The sequence below is a fragment of the Amphiprion ocellaris genome, chromosome 5, assembly GCF_022539595.1.
Source record: "Amphiprion ocellaris isolate individual 3 ecotype Okinawa chromosome 5, ASM2253959v1, whole genome shotgun sequence".
In the NCBI taxonomy this organism is placed as follows: Eukaryota; Metazoa; Chordata; class Actinopteri; family Pomacentridae; genus Amphiprion; species Amphiprion ocellaris.
Window position 1 is genome coordinate 38,841,618 of NC_072770.1, and position 17,553 is coordinate 38,859,170.

A 17,553-nucleotide genomic window follows, 5' to 3' on the forward strand; every position below is an offset into this window, starting at 1 on the left:
TTTATTTACAGAACCATTCTGGGTATTGTTCCTTCCTATTTGTCTTTTAACAAGGAAACATGGAAGTCACAACCTTCAATCCATGGATATTGTGCAGTTTGTTGTCCCCAAAGTAAGATCTGAACTGGGTAAGAAAGTCTTTAGGTTTTCTGCACCTGATGCTTGGAATAAATTACAATCTGAACTTAAACTTCAAGCCCTTGTGACACTGAAAGAGTTTAAAGTTCTGTTGAAATCCTTATGGGCTACCTGGTCTGTGAGCAAGTTTTAATGTTGTTAGTTTTATCTATTGTTTTTAATGTGACTATGCTGCTGCCCTCTTGGCCAGCTCTCCCTTGTAAAGGAGATCTCTGATCTCAATGGGACTAACCTGGTTAAATCAATGCTAAATAAAACCCAAATTTTAAATTAAAAACCGCTGTGTCCAGGCGGAACGTTTATTCGCTCCGCTGTTTCCTGTCCGGACAGTTTTCTGTGTCGGACAGATTCCGTTGACATTGCTGCTGTTACCAAACCAGAAGGTTTCGTCGCAGGGAGCCGCAGTGAAGAGGCAGCTTCTCTTGGCTCCTGGCTCCTGGCTCCTGGTTCCTGGCTCCTCGGGTCTGACCTCCTGCGCTTCGTGGAGTCATGTACCGGCGGCCGCTGCAGTTCGCCGCCCGGAGCTTCGCCACCGTGGCCGCTTCCAGAGCCGCCGCCGGCAAGGTAGCTCCGATACGGGCTAACGTTAGCTTAGCGGCTAACCGGAGCTCAGCTCGGTTCAGTCTTTAAACTGTGAAATCAGAGCTAACAGTCAGTGGGGGTTAAACAGAACCACTGCAGGAGGTCATACATGTTATAAAGTCTATAAATTAAACTCTGTCAGGTTTTATTTCTGCGTGTTTTCTGCTGTTTTCAGTCTCCGAGCTAACAGGCTAACGGGATTAGTTGCTGCTTTACGAGGTGAACTTGACCAACAACAAAACAGAGCTACAGATTGTTTATCTCAGGTTTTATAGTTTATTTTAATTTTGTCTTCACCACTACATGCTTAGGGCAAATATCCACTGCATACCCAACAGCTGGAGTTTAAATTTCAGACTATAATGTCTAATAATAAATACAATAAATGGATGCAGTTATTCGTTGTATTTATCACTGATAAATCTGGACAGTGTTTTTATTGATCAATAAAATGTCAGAAACTGGTGAAGAAATAAGGCTATAAGATGTAGCAGATTCACCACATACCTGTAATTTCTAATGACCTATTTTTCTTAAGGACTGAGTAAATATAATAATTAAACTTTAAGCAGTTTAAAAAATAAGGTAAACTTTACTGATCCTTCACAGCAGGTATGAACAGTCATTTAAAGAAGCAGGACAAGAAGTAGAAATTTACAAAAAACAAAAAACGATGCAAGAAAAGTCTCATAAAGACAATATGCAAGGAATGTTGAATTAACACACAGATAATACGAGTTATCAAACACTGTTCCCTCTGCAGAATCCCCCTCAGTCTGTAAGAAAAGACTAAAAACCAGCTCTTAACAGACTGCAAAAAATAAGTAGACACTTACACTACCATTTAAAAGTTTGGGTTCACTTAGAATTGTCAAATTTTTTTGAAAGAATGTCATTTTTTTCCAATGAAGACAGCATTAAATGAATGATAAATCCAGTGCAGACAGTGTTAATGTGGTAAATGACTATTCTAGCTGGAAACAGCTGATTTGTAATGGAATATCTATAACAGTCATTTATATTTTTAGTGTATTTTTGCTATATTATAACTACATTTTTACTGTATTTTTTCTATATATTTTACCTGTATGTTTATGAGATTTTTTAATGTATTTTTACGAAATTTTTACTGCATTTATACTGCATTTTTTTTCATTATTCCTGATTTATTTCAGGTCATCTCTACAGTGTTTTTGTCATTAAACTGTGCCTCTCTTGTCATGTTTTTTCCTTCCAGGCGTTGGATCATGACGCCTGTTTCAGAGCTTTAGCTGCCAGAGTCTCCTCTCCCTGTTCAGCTCCATGTCGGACGCTGCACATCAGCACACAGGTAGCGTTTCACACTACACATCTGTCCTCCAGCGGTTCACAGGTTCAACAAGACCTTCTGCTGCTTCCTTTAAATTTAAATCCTCAGCATGAAGGCGCCTGTCGGGTTTGTTTGATCCGATCTGGAGGAAATAAACGACCCACTGTAGCTGCTTAGTTCACGTCTGGTTTATATTTATGCTGACAAACACACAAAATTGCCAAAAAAAGAGTTGAAATTAGGACAAAAAATTAGGACAAAAAGTCAAACAAAGTCACAAAATCACCACTGAAAGACGCAGAACTATTACAAAAACACACAAAATTATCATGAAAAGTTGAAATGAGGAAAAAAAGTCTCAAAAAGATGCAAAATCATTCCAAAAACACTTAAAATTATCAAAAAAAAGAGTAGAAATTAGAACAAAGTCACAAAATCACCACAAAAGATGCAAAACCATTGCAAAAACACACAAAATTACCACAAAATGTCACAAAACGCCACAAAAAGATGCAAAATCATTACAAAAACACACAAAATGACCAAAAAAACAGTTGAAATTAGGAGAAAAATTCACAAAATCACTCCAAAAGATGCAAAATCATTGCAAAAACACACAAAATTACCGAAAAAAAAATGTGAAATTAGGACGAAAAGTTACAAAACACCACAATAATATGCAAAATCATTACAAAAACACACAAAATTTACAAAAAAAGATTTGAAAGTAGGACAAAAAGTCACAAAGGCACCACAAAAAGTCACAAAATCACCACAAGGGGTGCAAAATTATTACAAAAACACAAAATTACCAAAAAAAGAGGTGAAATTAGGACAAGTCACAAAATCGTTACAGTGTAACTGAAAATCATGAAAAGACGTGGTAAATCACCAGAAAACCACACAAAATTACCGAAACAAGATGCAAAAGCACAACAGAAAGAGGTAAAATATGATAAAATGTCTCAAAATCACCACAAAAAGATGCACAATCTAAAGAATAAATGTGTTTTTTTGTTCATTTCTTCGACGTTTAATCGTCAAAACTCCGGCCGATGGTGATTATTTAGAAAAGCGCTGCAAATCAGTCGGACCCTCATTAGAACAGAGCAGCTGGAAACGTTCCTCTGGACCTTTATGGAGATATTCCATTAAAAACAGTCATTTACCACATTACCAATGTCTATACTGGATTTATCATTCATTTAATGTTATAAAAAAAACTGCTTTTCTTTCAGAAATCAGGACATTTCTAAGTGACCCTAAACCTTTAGACAGTAGATGTATTTATAACATCTAACATGACGGTTTTTGCTTTTATTTCATGGTAAAATATCCAGTTTGTAGCCTAATTTTAGTTTACTGGAGCCTTTAATTCCATCCTGTCTTCAGCGTCCGACAGCCTGCAGGACGTTCAGCTGGTTTCTGGGTTTAATGTGGAGTCAGAAAACAGTCTGCAGGGTATCTGGATGGAGGACGGCTAATAAATCTGTCAGAGCTCAGAGTAGGTCAGAGTTTTCATTAGAGCTCTAAAGGCCACCGTCTGCAGGTGTGTGTCGTCACTGAAACTCTTTAATGACCAAGGTTTTCAGCTTTCTGTCAACTCTCTGCTTCAAACTCAGCATCGTTGTCTCATTTCTCTGTGTTTTGGTTTATTTTAGCATCTGTTTGTGTCATTTTGTGTCATTTTTGTGTCTTTTTTTAGTTATTTAAGCATCTTTTCGTGTTATTTTGGTATTATTTTTGTGTAGAATTGGCATCATTTATTGTTGTTTTGGTGTGTTTTTGTGATGTTTTTGTGGTATTTTTTAGCATCATTTTGTGTCTTTTTGTTTTGTTTTTAGTTATTGAAGAATCCTTTTGATGTGTTTTTGTCATTTTTGTGTTATTTCAGCATCATTTTGTATCTTTTTGTGCCATTTTTTAAAATTTTTAAGTATCCTTTGTCATTTTTGTGTTATTTTAGCATCCTTTTCTGTATTTTTGTCATTTTGCATCGTTTTGTCCTTTTTTGTATTATTTTAGCGTCATTTTTGTGTTTTCGTGACATTTTTGTGTTATTTTTAGCATCATTTTATGTCTTTTTGTCTTTTTTTTTAGTTATTTAAGCATCCTTTTGTGTAATTTTTTTCTTTCTGTCATTTTTGTATTATTTTAGCATTGTTTTGTGTCTTTTGTGTAATTTTTTAATTATTTAAGCATCCCTCTGTGTCATTTTTGTGTCTTTCTGTGTGAATTTTGTGTTGTTATAGCATCCTTTTCTATTTTTGGCATTTTGCATAGTTTTCTTTTTTGTGTTAGTTTAGTATTCTTTTGTGTCTTTTGTGCCATTTTTTGTTTATTTAAGCATCATTTTGTGTCTTTTTTTAGTTATTTAAGACTCTTTTTGTCATTTTTGTTTCATTTTGATATTATTTTTGTGTAAATTTGGCATCATTTCTTGTCATTTTTTGCGTTTTTTTGACATTTTTGTGTTATTTTTAGCATCATTTTTTCTTTTATTCATTTTTTGTTTATTTTAGAAACCTATTGTGTCAATTTTCTGTGTTTTTGCCATTTTTATGTTGTTTTAGCATTGTCTTCTGTCTTTTTGTGTCCTTTTTAAATTATTTAATGCCAAGCCACGTGGAATCTGATTACTGGATCGGCAGAATAATCAGGATGATACTCCATCACTAAAATAACCAGTCGCTGCAGCCCTAGTCTTAACTTTCATTCCTCTGTGTTTGTTGTGGTTCAGCTCTGTAACGTGAAGGAGACGCCTCAGCACTCGGAGGAGGAGGTCGGCGCCTTCACGAAGCTCATCGAGGCCATGGGCTTCACTGGACCCCTCAAATACAACAAATGGGTGAGTGATGGAGAGGAGGGGAGACAGAACGGCTGGAGGTGGTAAAATGAGCAAAAACTGTCTTTAATGTACATTATTTAACAGGAGTGGGTCTGAAAGGGATCAACCGATGTTTTTTACTGGTTTTTCAGGGCCGATACCAGTTTATTGGAACCAAAACACATTAAATGTTGGAGCAGGAACCTGATATTCATAGCAGGGTTACTTTATGAAATAATAAGGAGCATTTTAAGTGAATATGTGAGGTAGAAATGGAGTCATGTGACATTAGAACACGATCCTGTTTTTGAAATTTTAGCTTGATTTATATTAAATACTTCCATCACAAACTATGAGTGTTTATAATAGCATCAGATTTTAGAATTTTAGATTTCAACCCATTTTCAGCAGAAAACTAGAATGAAATCTTCAGTTTTGTTTGTGTTTCATGAACGATTAAAGGTAAAATCCAGAACCGACCAATACGTTAGTTTTTGTGCTACAACTTATCAAACCTGCTCAATCAGTTATGAAAGTCTAATAAAAAATGACTCTCTTTTCATTATTGTGATCAAATGTTTCATATTAAAGTGTTCTACATGTTTAGTTTTGTATTATTTTTTGACCTGCCGCTACAAGTGGTTCAGAAAATATCACCAGTTGAATTCTGCTTTATCAGTTTTTTGCTGATTTGTGCTAAAAGATGTGACTTTACATGATAGCTTCACATTTTATTCATATTTAACTCATCCATAATCAGAGATTATTTGATCTACTTGTCCAATATTGCAGATTCTGAATCAATGACATGATGAGAAATAACAGTGAAGATTCCAGGTTTTTATCTTAAATAGTTCCTCAGACTGGGCTTATTAATAAAGAATACACAAAATTACCAAGAAAAAGTTGAAATTAGGACAAAAGGTCACAAAATCTTTACAAAAAGATGCAAAATCTAAAGAATAAATGTGTTTTTTGGTCATTTTCTCTGTAACCAACTCTGAACATCAATATTCACAACAAAACTCATGTCAAGGCGGTTTTCATGTAAAAAATGTTGGTAAGCAGAGAGCATTGTGGGGGTTTAATGACCTCTGATCAGTTCATGTTGTAAAATATTCTGTTTTTAGAGCCTTAAAATCTGTAAAACTAAGAAGCTGAACTGTTAGCTTCCATGCTGGTGTTGCTGTTGAGGTTTTCTATGAATTGAACCCCATCAGGCTTTACTTCTTCTGTCTCTGGGGACTTTCTGCCAGACTTTCCTCTATGATGATTCTCCATCTAGGCTCGTTTGTTCTCTTTCAGCAGGTTAAATAAAGACGTAGCTGCAGCTGTTGTTGTATTTAAACTCTGCATGCAGCCCAGCAGTTAACAAGGTGTGAGGATGTTCTGTACCGAGAGCATTTTCAACCTCCTGCTGGGAAGATTTCATCCTGTCATTAAAGCTATGCTGATGTTTTTACGGAGGATCTGCGTTTTGGTGTCTGTTCTGATAAAACGTAGGAGGGTATTAGCGTTTATTTTCTCCTCATCATCCAGAAACGTTATGAGGTGAAAAACATCAGGTGATTAAAGGCCGTAGAGGGACAAATTAAAGGATGAATCCAGTTCATTTGCTGGTGCTGTTTTCCCCTTTAATGTGGGCTAACTTTGAACGTTTCACCTCGTTGTAGAGATTCATGGAAACGAGGAGTCGCACGAAACAGCGTCAACACAGCAAATCTGAAAAAAGGTTCCTCCTGTTCCCCTCAGAACCTTCTGGTTCTTCATCTCCACTAACTTTATCAGTGATCAGCGTTCTACCTTCATACTGGGAATGTTTTCCTTGAAGTCCATAGAGGTGGGTCCAGACTTGTCACTTTTTAATGGACTTTTTCCATCATTTCTGAGCCTCATGACATTGAGTTCTGTTAAAAACTGCAACCAGATTACCACTAAAACACCCAAAATCACCACAAAAAGATGCAAAATCATTACAGTGGGACTGAAAATCCTCAAAAAGATCGTAAATCACAAAAAAACACAAAATCACCACAAAAAGATGCAAAATTACCACAAAAAGATGCAAAATCATTACAGAACAATGCAAAATCATTGCAATACCACACAAACTTACCAGAAAGAGTTGAAATTAGAACAAAAGGTCACAAAATCACCACAATAAAATCCCCAAAAGATGCAAAATCATGACTGTTTGACTCAAAATCATCAAAGAGAATGTTAAATTACAAGAAAAACACACCATTACCACAAAAAGATGGAAAATATCAACAAAAAGTCTCAAAATTACCACAAAAAGACGCAAAATCACCACAAAAGATGGCAAATCATTGCAAAAACACACAGAATTACCAAAAAAAGTTGAAATTAGGAGAAAAAGTCACAGAATCACCACAAGAAGATGCACAATCTAAACAATAAATGTGTGTTTTGGACATTTTCTCTATAACCTGCTCTGAGCATCAATATTATGGATCTATCAAAGCCATACAAAGTTCTACTTTCATACTGGGAATAATTCTAGACTTCCAGGTCCTTGAAGTCCATAGAGGTGGGTCCAGATTTATCACTTTTTAATGGAATTTTCTATCATTTCTGAGCCTCATGAGTTCTGTTAGAAACTGCAGCCAAACTACCACAAAAAGACAAAATCATTGCAAAACCACACAAAATTCTGAATAGAAGAGCTGAAATTAGGACTAACAGTCACAAAATCACCACAAAAAGATGCAAAATCTAAAGAATAAATGTGTTTTTTGGTCATTTTGTTTCTATCCAAAAAAATCACTGCATAAAGAGGTAAAGTAACGACAGAAAGTAGCAAAATCACCACAAAAAGATGCAAAACCTAAAGAATAAATGTGTTCTTGTTCATTTTCTCGATAACCAACTCTGAGCATCAATATTATGGGATGCATCATAGTTTGAAGAGTAAAACCAAGTCATAGAAACAAGCACTGGTATCCTGGATGTGTTTTGTGTTGTGTTTGTTGAAAGTTACCCTAAAATTGTCCAAAATGCCTCCAACTTATCTAAATTGCCTTAAAAGCTTCCAAGAATGACAAGAACTTGCTCAGAATGATGACAAAATTGTCCAAAGTACCTAATAGCAAAGTGCTCAAAAAGACTTTAAATGGTTTAATTTTTTTAAAATGACTCCAAAAAAGTCCCAAAGAAGTTAAAAAATGAACCGAAAGCACATAAAAATTGCCAAATTATGGTGATTTTGCATCTTTTTGTGGTGATTTGGTTGCAGAAATATTTACAGTATGAAGGTAGAACTGCTTTATTAAATAAAGTTACTGCAGATAAAAGATCAGCTGATTCGGGGAGGGGGGGGACTAATTGATTTTTCATGATTTTAGTGTCAGTAGAAAATCAAATTAAATCTCTTATCTTGCAGTTCTTGGATCAGTCCGTTGCGTCGTCCTGGTAGTCGGTGTGTTTCCAGGCATGTTGGCTCACCTCATTAAAGGCGTAAACATTTACAGCCATGGCAGTGTCCGGTCATGTGGGAGGTTTTGGCCGAAGCCTGAGAGGTTTCGTACGTTGGGAGGAATGTCAGCCTAGCGGAGCTGCTGGATTGGCAGAGTTTGGCTCCAGAACCGACACATCTGTTTCGTCATGTCCTCGCTGCTGCAGATATTTGCCTAGTTTTCTGTCTGAAGATAAACCGGCTTCAGTGGCAGCCGTCAAACACATTGCAGATTGTTTTATCCCAGCTGGTTAAATGTGTGATCGGATCTGCTGCTGTGGAAGTATTTTTAGCTTGTTTCCACTGAAAACAACTGTTGATAGAAGCAACACGAGACCAAAGAAGCACAGCAACACATCATCTTTGTTTATCTCAAGCTTTTCAGCTCCAGCTTCTCCAGTGAAGTTATCTGGTGGAATGTGACACATCAGCTGGAGTTCATCTGTTAAAGATGTTAAATATGCTACTGATATTCTCCCTTTCTTGTTTGTTGTCTTCACAGAAAATCAAGATTGCAGCTTTGCGTATGTACACATGCTGCGTAGAGAGAGTCAACTACGACGAGTTCTTTGAAAGTAAGTCGGAAACGCTTCATCCTACGTCTCCCACAATCTACCTACCGTCGTTTTGTGCAGTGGGCACCATGACAAAGACTTCTGTGGAGGGTAATGACCTCGAAAGAAATCTCTGTCATGGAGCTACACCCCACAATGCAACTGCCGCCATCAGGCACAACATTAAAACACAGATTAACTGGTTCTAGTGGCTCATGTTTGTGGAATCTAAAGGACCTCAACCGAATTAGTGCATCTACAACAGCAGAGAACATTGTAGGGGTTTAGCTAGCAATTGGCACCATGACAAAGACTTCTGTGGAGGGTAATAAGAAAGACTTCAGTGGGCGGTCATTGCATTCCGCAGAAGTCTTTGTCATGATGCCCATTGCTAGCTAAATGATGTCGGGGTTCAGCTGGCAATGAGCACCATGACAAAGACTTCCACAGAGGTCATTACCTTCCACAGAAGCTAAATGTTGCTAAATGTTGCCATTGCTAGCTAAACCCCCACACCATGTAACTAGCAAGTGGCACCACGACAAAGACTTCTGTGAAGAACAAAGACATGTTCGCTAATTTAAAATGACGTTTATTAAAGCACGTTACCCTGGATCATAATTACATTCTGCAAATGTATAAAAACCACGTTAAAATACTTTGTTTCCGTTGTTTTCTTTCTGTCTCAATAGCTGTCAGAAAATATCTTTTAAGACATTAGTGTTTGTCATATTTTTCAGTCTGTTTATTATTGTCCCAGTCAATAATAATTATCAGAGAACAGGGCGGTTTGTGTGGAATAACTGAAATGATTATTTAATTTTCAGAATAGCAGCACATATGAGTGTTAAACCTCATTTTCATGTTGTGTGTTGCAGAATTTGCCCTCCCCGACACCCTCAACTCCTGGTTCCTGGTCGCACAGCTGCACGTATGGTGAGTTCAACAAACTTTATTAGGAACGTTCTCGTCGTTATCCAGTCATCCGCTGCTGGTTTCAGCGTTTCTACAGCAAATCTGGACTCTTTTTGTTAACGGCTAAAATGTTTTTTCCTGCATTTTTACACCTTTCATGTGTTCATTCATACGAATAGTTCTCTATCAGTGAAGTGTGACTGATGGATTGATTGATTGATAATGATGTGGTTGTTTTGAGGCGTCTGTTTGCATTATTGAAGACAAACTACGGTTTGAGAGTTCATCCTGGAGGCGGCTGGTGGTTTGTAGGACTCAATGTGTCTCACCGTGTTTTGTCATCGTTTGTCAGGATGTGTTTGGTTCGGATGCGTCAGGAAGGCCGAGAGGGGAAGTACATGTGCCGCTACATCGTCCACTCCATGTGGGAGGACGTCGAGCAGAGGAGCAAAATCATGGGGGTGAGTGAGTCGCCGGGCAGGATAAAGCCCTGTAGATCATGTAGCAGCACATATTGTACATACATGACATTACGCTACATGTATAGCAGCTCTCTGCATGCCTCCGATAACACAGCGTTAGAGCCTCCTATGTTTAGCAGCTGTAACCTGCAGGAGGATCATGTGGCAGCAATCCCACCTTCGCTGCTAGAGGCGTCGCTCACAACAAAAGAAGATCAGGGATAGTTTACAATTATAATGAAGTGATCAAGTTATTGACGCTGTAGGTTCAAGTGATTCCTGCTGCAGCGTTTTAATAAGCTCAGAGGACGCATTTCTAAACATCTGGAAGCAACAAACTGAACTGTGACAACAAAAGATGAATGTCAAATATCATTGGCGATTTGTAAATTACAGCAGGTCCTCGGTTTACGACGTCCTTGATTTACGGCGTCTCATGGTTACGTCTCCATCGCCTATAAATTTATTAAGAAAGTCTTGTTCCATCTTTCCGATGTACGGCGTTTGGACGTTAAAGCAGATTTCATGCAAGAACTAGTTGGTGAGCAGAGTGGACAGATACGTCGTCACGTGGTGCTTGTGTGCTGTGTTCGCTTTCTTTCTTTTGTGTTGTTTTTTGGAAACATTTTGAGCTTTGTTGTGGCTCCAAGTGTAGTCAGACTGCAGGTCAAAGTTGACCTGTTTTAAAGTTTGAAAATGTGGAAAAAATATATATTTTGACAGTGAAACTTCTGATGTCCACATTTTCAACAATTTTGGGAAATCTTTGAACAGTTTTTGGCAGAAAAAAAAGAAATGTTAAAAATCTTTCTTTAAGAACATTCACATAAAAATCAACCAAAATCCAGCGAAATTCGCTGGATTTTGGTTGATTTTTATGTGAATGTTCTTAAAGAAAATATTAGAAGTTTTACTGATATATATGGAATCACTTTAGATATTTTTAGGAATTTTTTTGCAAGATTTTTACTCATTTTTTGAAAATATTTACAAGAATTTTCCTGCCAAATTCGGGGGATTTTTTAAAAATAAAACTTTTAAGGGAAACTTTTAAGGAATTATTGGAATTTTCTTCCTGAGTCTGCAGATTATTGTCTTTATTTAACATCCAGGTTTGTTTTTGATGATTTCCTCAGATCTGTTGTGTAGGACTAGATGTTTCTATCCCTTCTTGCGTACATGAGACACCTAAGACTCTGTGGGACGGTCAGCTGAGTGAGGGCATCCATCAGAGGAAGTATTTGAGAAGAAACACGAGACTACACATCATGACAAAGAAATAACAACAATTTTACCAAACTTTAGCACTGTTGTGAGAATTACAGAGTCTAGCTCTGCAAATATATAAAAGACACTGTACAAATAAAAGATAAACTCCATACGAATATCAATAAAATACCACCAAGCTAAATATACATGCTCCTCCAGAGGCAGTGGCTCTACACACTGCACTGTGATCAGATGTTTTGTCCATAAAATGTCAGAAAATATCCCATAAATGTTTATAACAGCCCTCTTTAGATGTCAGAAACCAAAAATATTCAAATTGCCCAACAAATTCATCAAATCTTCACTTTTGACAGGTTAGAACAGAAAATATTAAAATGTTTTGGTAAAAAAAAAAAGATCAAATGTGCCACGCTGTAAACGGACAGGATTGGTTCTTTAGGTTTGTGACATCAGAAACCCCGGACGTCTGATTCTGTGTTTTTGAGACCTTCATCAGTAAACTGCAGTTTAAGCCAAAAGTGGTCATTTCAAGTCAAAAACTGGATTTATTAGATTTTTAAAAAATATGCTGCACTGTTTTATTTGATTTATTTCATACTTTTCTCATTAAAAAATGCAGCATTAGAACTGTTTCAAGGAGTATTATGGTCTTTGAGTCACTGTTTTGTGTTTTTTTTTCAAACTAAATGACAAATGTCTGTTGTTTCTCTGCTCATTGGAGTAAGTAAAATCTAAATTTGTTCATAAATTTGGCAGAAATATTCTGATATTTGACTTTAATAATCAGGAAATTAAGGTTTCTCACTAGTTTTAGCATAGTTTCTCTGTTATTTAGCTCATAAAATAAGACTTCATATCTCTTGATGTCTCATAAAATTGGACAGTCGCTGTTCTACTTCTTATTCATTACGGATAATATTCTCAGCTAGTTTTTCTGTTTCTAAAACATCATCAGACGTGTAGTTTTTCCCCAGTAACAGTCCAAAAGCTGAAAGATATTCAGTTACGGTTTGATAAGAAGCAGAGAAAAGTCAGAAAATCACCACAGTTCAGACGCTGGAGCCTGAAAATGTTTGGAAACCGACTTATTGATTATTTTTCTGCATCAGATTTAATCAGTTTAGCTGCAGAATGAAGCATGAAAACCTGTCGGACGTCTGGAAGCGAAGCTCTCAAAATAAGCAGATAGTTTTCCTGCGTTAATACAAACCTGCCTCCTGCTGGAATCACATTACAGATGTTTGCTGCTGTGATGTTTGACAGCAGCTGTTGTGACCTGAAACATAAAACCTGCAGCCTCCAAAATGTCATTGTGCTGAATAAATATTCATTATTTCAGAGACGTTTCCACCTCAGGCTGATGCTCCGGGTTCTGGCCGTGCAGCCAAACGCTGCTCGGCTTGCAGGTTTTGTTTATCCAAAGCTTGACGTCAGTGTAATTGTGCCAATGAGCAGGAAGTGCAGCCGAATCTCTGGAGATCGCTCTCTGGCATCACGCACTTAAATCTGGGCTCGACTGTCCGGAAGCTTTCACAAAGACTTTGTCGCGCCGTGATGCAGATTACAGCTGATGTGAAGCTCAGGGTTGGTGGAATCAGAAACCTGCTGTAGCGACGTGAGTTTACCTTTCAAAAATGTTGACTTTTAAAGAGTCGTGACGAAGAGGATGCAGGATATTTTACAGCCACTTAACTGAAGGAGAACAAGCCTGGAGACGCATTAAGAGGAACATTTGTGTAGCCGGTTTGTGTTTGCTGCCGTCACAAGTAAATCTGTTCAGACGGCTTCATTCAGTATGTAACAGTAATGGAGGAAACATGCGATGTTTGTCATTCATGCAGGATCAGATAATACCCCAGTGATGTATGAGAGATGATGATGCAATAGCAAACAAAAGAGTGAAGCTGCGTGTCACTAGATGCGTTTTTCCAGCATGTAAATGCACCGCATTTGAAAATCACACGCATGCTGGGTGGTCACTAGTGGCCACAACTTGGTCACATGACAGCCCTGGAGCAACAGCGGGCCGCTACGTGGTCATGTGACCGAGCTTTCAGCTTGACGGTCCTGCAGATGAGTCAGATAAACACAGCGCAAACTTTCCCTTTTATTTTGAAAACACGTCAGGGAAAAGTATTTGAGACGAGAAATAATGTGCAGCTGCTGAATCTGTCCTGGTTTTATGTCACCGACGGTTAGTTTAGAAGTCTGAGGACAGTTTCACGATGCGTGGAATCTCTGCACGCCGCACTGAATTTGCATGAAGTAGAAGTCGGTCTACTTTATGCAAATGAGCTGCAGGTAAACACATCGGATCACAGCTGGAAACACACCACATATTGCAGCTGGTCCAGTTGCAGTGGGTTTCCAGCTGTGATCCGGTGTGTTGACCTGGAAATCATTTGCATAAAGTAGACTGGACTTCTACTTTATGCAAATTGGATGCTCAGAGCAGCACCGCTGCTGGGAAGAAATCCTAGAGGAAACACTGATTAACCAACATGAGTTTCCTTTATACCTTTTTGTTTTTAGGTTAAAGTAACTTTTGCTGTAGAAATGATAATAATAATAGACTTTGTTGTGTTTTTTTTATTTCCCTGCAGATCGATGCCATCCACAGAAAGGAAGCGATGAAAGCCATGACTGAGACTTTCTATGCGGCCATATTTGGATACGATGAGGTCACACACACACACACACACACACACACACACACACACACACACACACACACACACACACACACACACACACACACACACACACACACACACACACACACACACACACACACACACACACACACATTATTATCCGACTGTTTTAAAAGCAGTCAATAAACTTCAACCCTCATGTCGTCCTGCAGGTCAAAACTGACCCGTTTTAAAGTCTGAAAATGTGGAAAAATAATACATTTTCACAGTGAAATTTCTGATGTCAACATTTTTAGGAAATCTTTGAACATTTTTTGGTGGGAAAAAAGAAATGTTAAAAATGTTTCTTAAGAACATTGACAAAAAAAATCGAATTAGATTTTTTTTGACAATGTTCTTAAGAAAATATTAGATGTTTTACTGATATATATGGAATCACTTTAGCTATTTTAAGGATTTTTTGGAAGATTTTTACTCATTTTTTTAAAAAAAAATATTTACGAGAATTTTCTTGACAAATTTGGGGGATTTTTTTAAATCAAACTTTTAAGGGAAACTTTTAAGAAATTATTGGAATTTTCTTCCAAATTCGAGTTTTTTTTTGCTTAATTTTTTGATTTTTTTTCAGACAAAGAATCTTTTTTGGAGCGTGTAAATGAGGAGAACAGGAGGATTAATTAATATCCACATCTGGACACAGCTGGTAAAGAGATTTAAAGACCTGAAATCACCACAGAGAGCAGAAATCACCAGAAATACACTTTATCTTTTTATGGTTTTACAGACTGAATGTATTAACATGAAGTTTCTGCTGAATGAACAAATGAATGAATGAATGAACAAATGAATGAATGAATGAATGTATTAATGAATTAATGAATGTGTTCCTGTTCAGGGCATCATGTCTGATGACTGTGTGCTCGCTGCTGCTCTGTGGAGAAACTTGTTCAGTCGTCAGTGTGAAGATCCCAAACAGCTGGAGCTCATGGTGGAGTACGTTCGGAAACAGGTGAGTTGTTCACCTGTCAGGCTGCAGATGTGAGTTAGTCCAGGTCTTCAGGAAGCATTTCAGGATTATTTCCACCTTGTGTTCCCGTTGGAGGATCTTATTTTACTTCAGTTAAACCAGATTCCTGCTGCTTCACAGCTTCTTTCTTTCCTTCCTTTTAAAGATGGTTTCTGTCCACGTTTAAATAATAATAATAATTTCAACAGTAGGTTTGAGAGCTTTAATGTCATCTTGGATTGGAGAAATGTGAAGATTAAACTGTTACCTTACTGCTTTACTTTCTGAATCACTAAGAATGTGAAGGAGAAGTGACACGACAGAGCAGCAGTTCATGCAGGATTCTCTCTGATCTTCGGGTTTAGATTGTAGTTGGGAGAAGGTCAGATTTAGATTACAGACCAACATGGAGACAGCTGGTCTGCTGAGGGAAAGAGTAACTTAAAAAATTAAGTAAGACCTGTGTAGAAATTCAGGAAAGCAAAATAAGTAAAACTAAAAGCGATAATCATGTAAACTGTCAGTCCTAACATCTAGGTTTGGTGGAGTGAACAACCTGCTGCATATAACACAGTTTTTAATGGTTTGAATTTGTGCAAATGCACTTTATTGAAGCTCTGGACAAACAATGACACAAAACACTCAATTTATTTCAAAATATGTAAAAATCTGGATATTTCTGCAGCAGAAAGCTTCTTAACATATATAAAATCCATACTTTTCCTGATTAAACTAGCTGCTAATTGTAGCTCCAAACACGAAATCGCACAAAACTGTATTAATTTTCTTCAAAAAATATAAAAATCTGAATACATCTTCAGCTTCTTAAAATGTCCAAATCTGTGTTTCTGCCAATAAAACTTGCTGTTGATTGTAGCTGGACCAGAGTCTGAGCACTGAGCTCCTGTTTGGGGGTTTTAATTCATTCATTTTTATTTCATTTGCCGTGTTGTCGTCCTGTTTCATTCATTTTTATTTCTTTTTCCGCCCTGTTTGGTGCAGATGCAGTTCATCGACGCTCTGGACGGTGACGACCTGCTGCTAACCGGGGAGGTGAAGTGGCGCCCCCTGGTGGAGGAGAACGCTCAGAGCATCCTGAAGGTGATGCGACCCACCTACAATGATACGGGACTGTGAGATGAAGGCCTCCTGCTTCCTCCCTCCTTTCCTTCCTTCCTGCTTCATCTTTTCATTTGACTCCGTAGACAGTCAGGGATCACCATCTTCACATCTTTCTAGTAAAAACTACAAAACGAAACGCCGCCACGTTCCTCCATCCTGCTCCTCGTCGGGTTTGAGAGCCTCTTCCTCAATGCAAACTATTTATATCCCCTCATTTTTTCACACGCTGTATTTATAAATTTTTTTGTACGTCGGCCGAGACTTCCGTCTGCTCCTTCACTGTGTTTTAAATAAAGTTTGGCTCCGGGTCGGTGAGGTTAGCCGCCGCTAGCCGCCGCTAGCCGCCGCTAGCCGCCGCTAGCCGCCGCTAGCCGCCGCTAGCCGCCGCTAGCCGCCGCTAGCCGCCGCTAGCCGCCGCTAGCCGCCGCTAGCCGCCGCTAGCCGCCGCTAGCCGCCGCTAGCCGCCGCTAGCCGCCGCTAGCCGCCGCTAGCCGCCGCTAGCCGCCGCTAGCCGCCGCTAGCCGCCGCTAGCCGCCGCTAGCGTTTTGGTTGGTCTGGTTCTCAGGACGCTCTCAGGCCTGAACAGGAAGCTGAGCCCCTCAAAGCCCCAGATGTTTTTAAAAAGTCATGAATAAAGTTCTCTGGATCAATACGGCTCCTCAGTTTGTTTCTTTTTTATTTATCTTCTGCTCTGATGAGGAACGCTAGTTAGCCTAGCGTGCTAACTTTAGCTCTCCAACTCAAAGATGTTGAAGGTGACGCTTCCAGGGATTTCCTGTCATTTATTGCTTCTTATAATGTGTTAAATATAAAAACTAGTCTATGAACCCATCATTAGCAGCAGAAGTTTGTTCTGTAGAGTTTCTGTTGCAGGTTTCAGATCCTGTTTGTCAGAAAACTGCACTTTGATTGAAATCTAACTTCTCGTGTTTGATTAAAATACATGAAAATAAACTGGTTGAGATGAATAAAGTGCAGAAAAATGTACTAGAATAATCACAAATTGTCAAAAACATCCATCCATCCATCCATCCATCCATCCATCCATCCATCCATCCATCCATCCATCCATCCATTATCTATACACTGCTTAATCCTCACTAGGGTCATGGGGGGGGTGGAGTCTATCCCAGCTGACTCAGGTGAAGGCAGGGGACACCCTAGACAGGTCACCAGTCTGTCACAGGGCTACATACAGAGACAAACAAGCACTCTCACATTCACACCTACGGGCAATTTAGAATGATCAATTAACCTCAGCATGTTTTTGGACTGTGGGA

General features: G+C 38.3%; 1 protein-coding gene across 1 annotated transcript; it reads left to right on the forward strand.

Annotated features, from left to right (window-relative positions):
* Positions 1-476: 476 nt before the first annotated feature.
* LOC111564478 (ubiquinol-cytochrome-c reductase complex assembly factor 1) lies at positions 477-16,923 on the forward strand. Its single transcript, XM_023264068.3, has 9 exons — positions 477-702; positions 1,958-2,050; positions 4,770-4,877; positions 8,834-8,906; positions 9,764-9,821; positions 10,153-10,261; positions 14,095-14,172; positions 15,041-15,154; positions 16,154-16,923. The coding sequence occupies exons 1-9, from the start codon at positions 628-630 to the stop codon at positions 16,286-16,288; spliced, it is 843 nt and encodes a 280-aa protein (XP_023119836.2). The 5' UTR covers positions 477-627; the 3' UTR covers positions 16,289-16,923.
* The last annotated feature ends 630 nt before the right edge of the window (positions 16,924-17,553 follow it).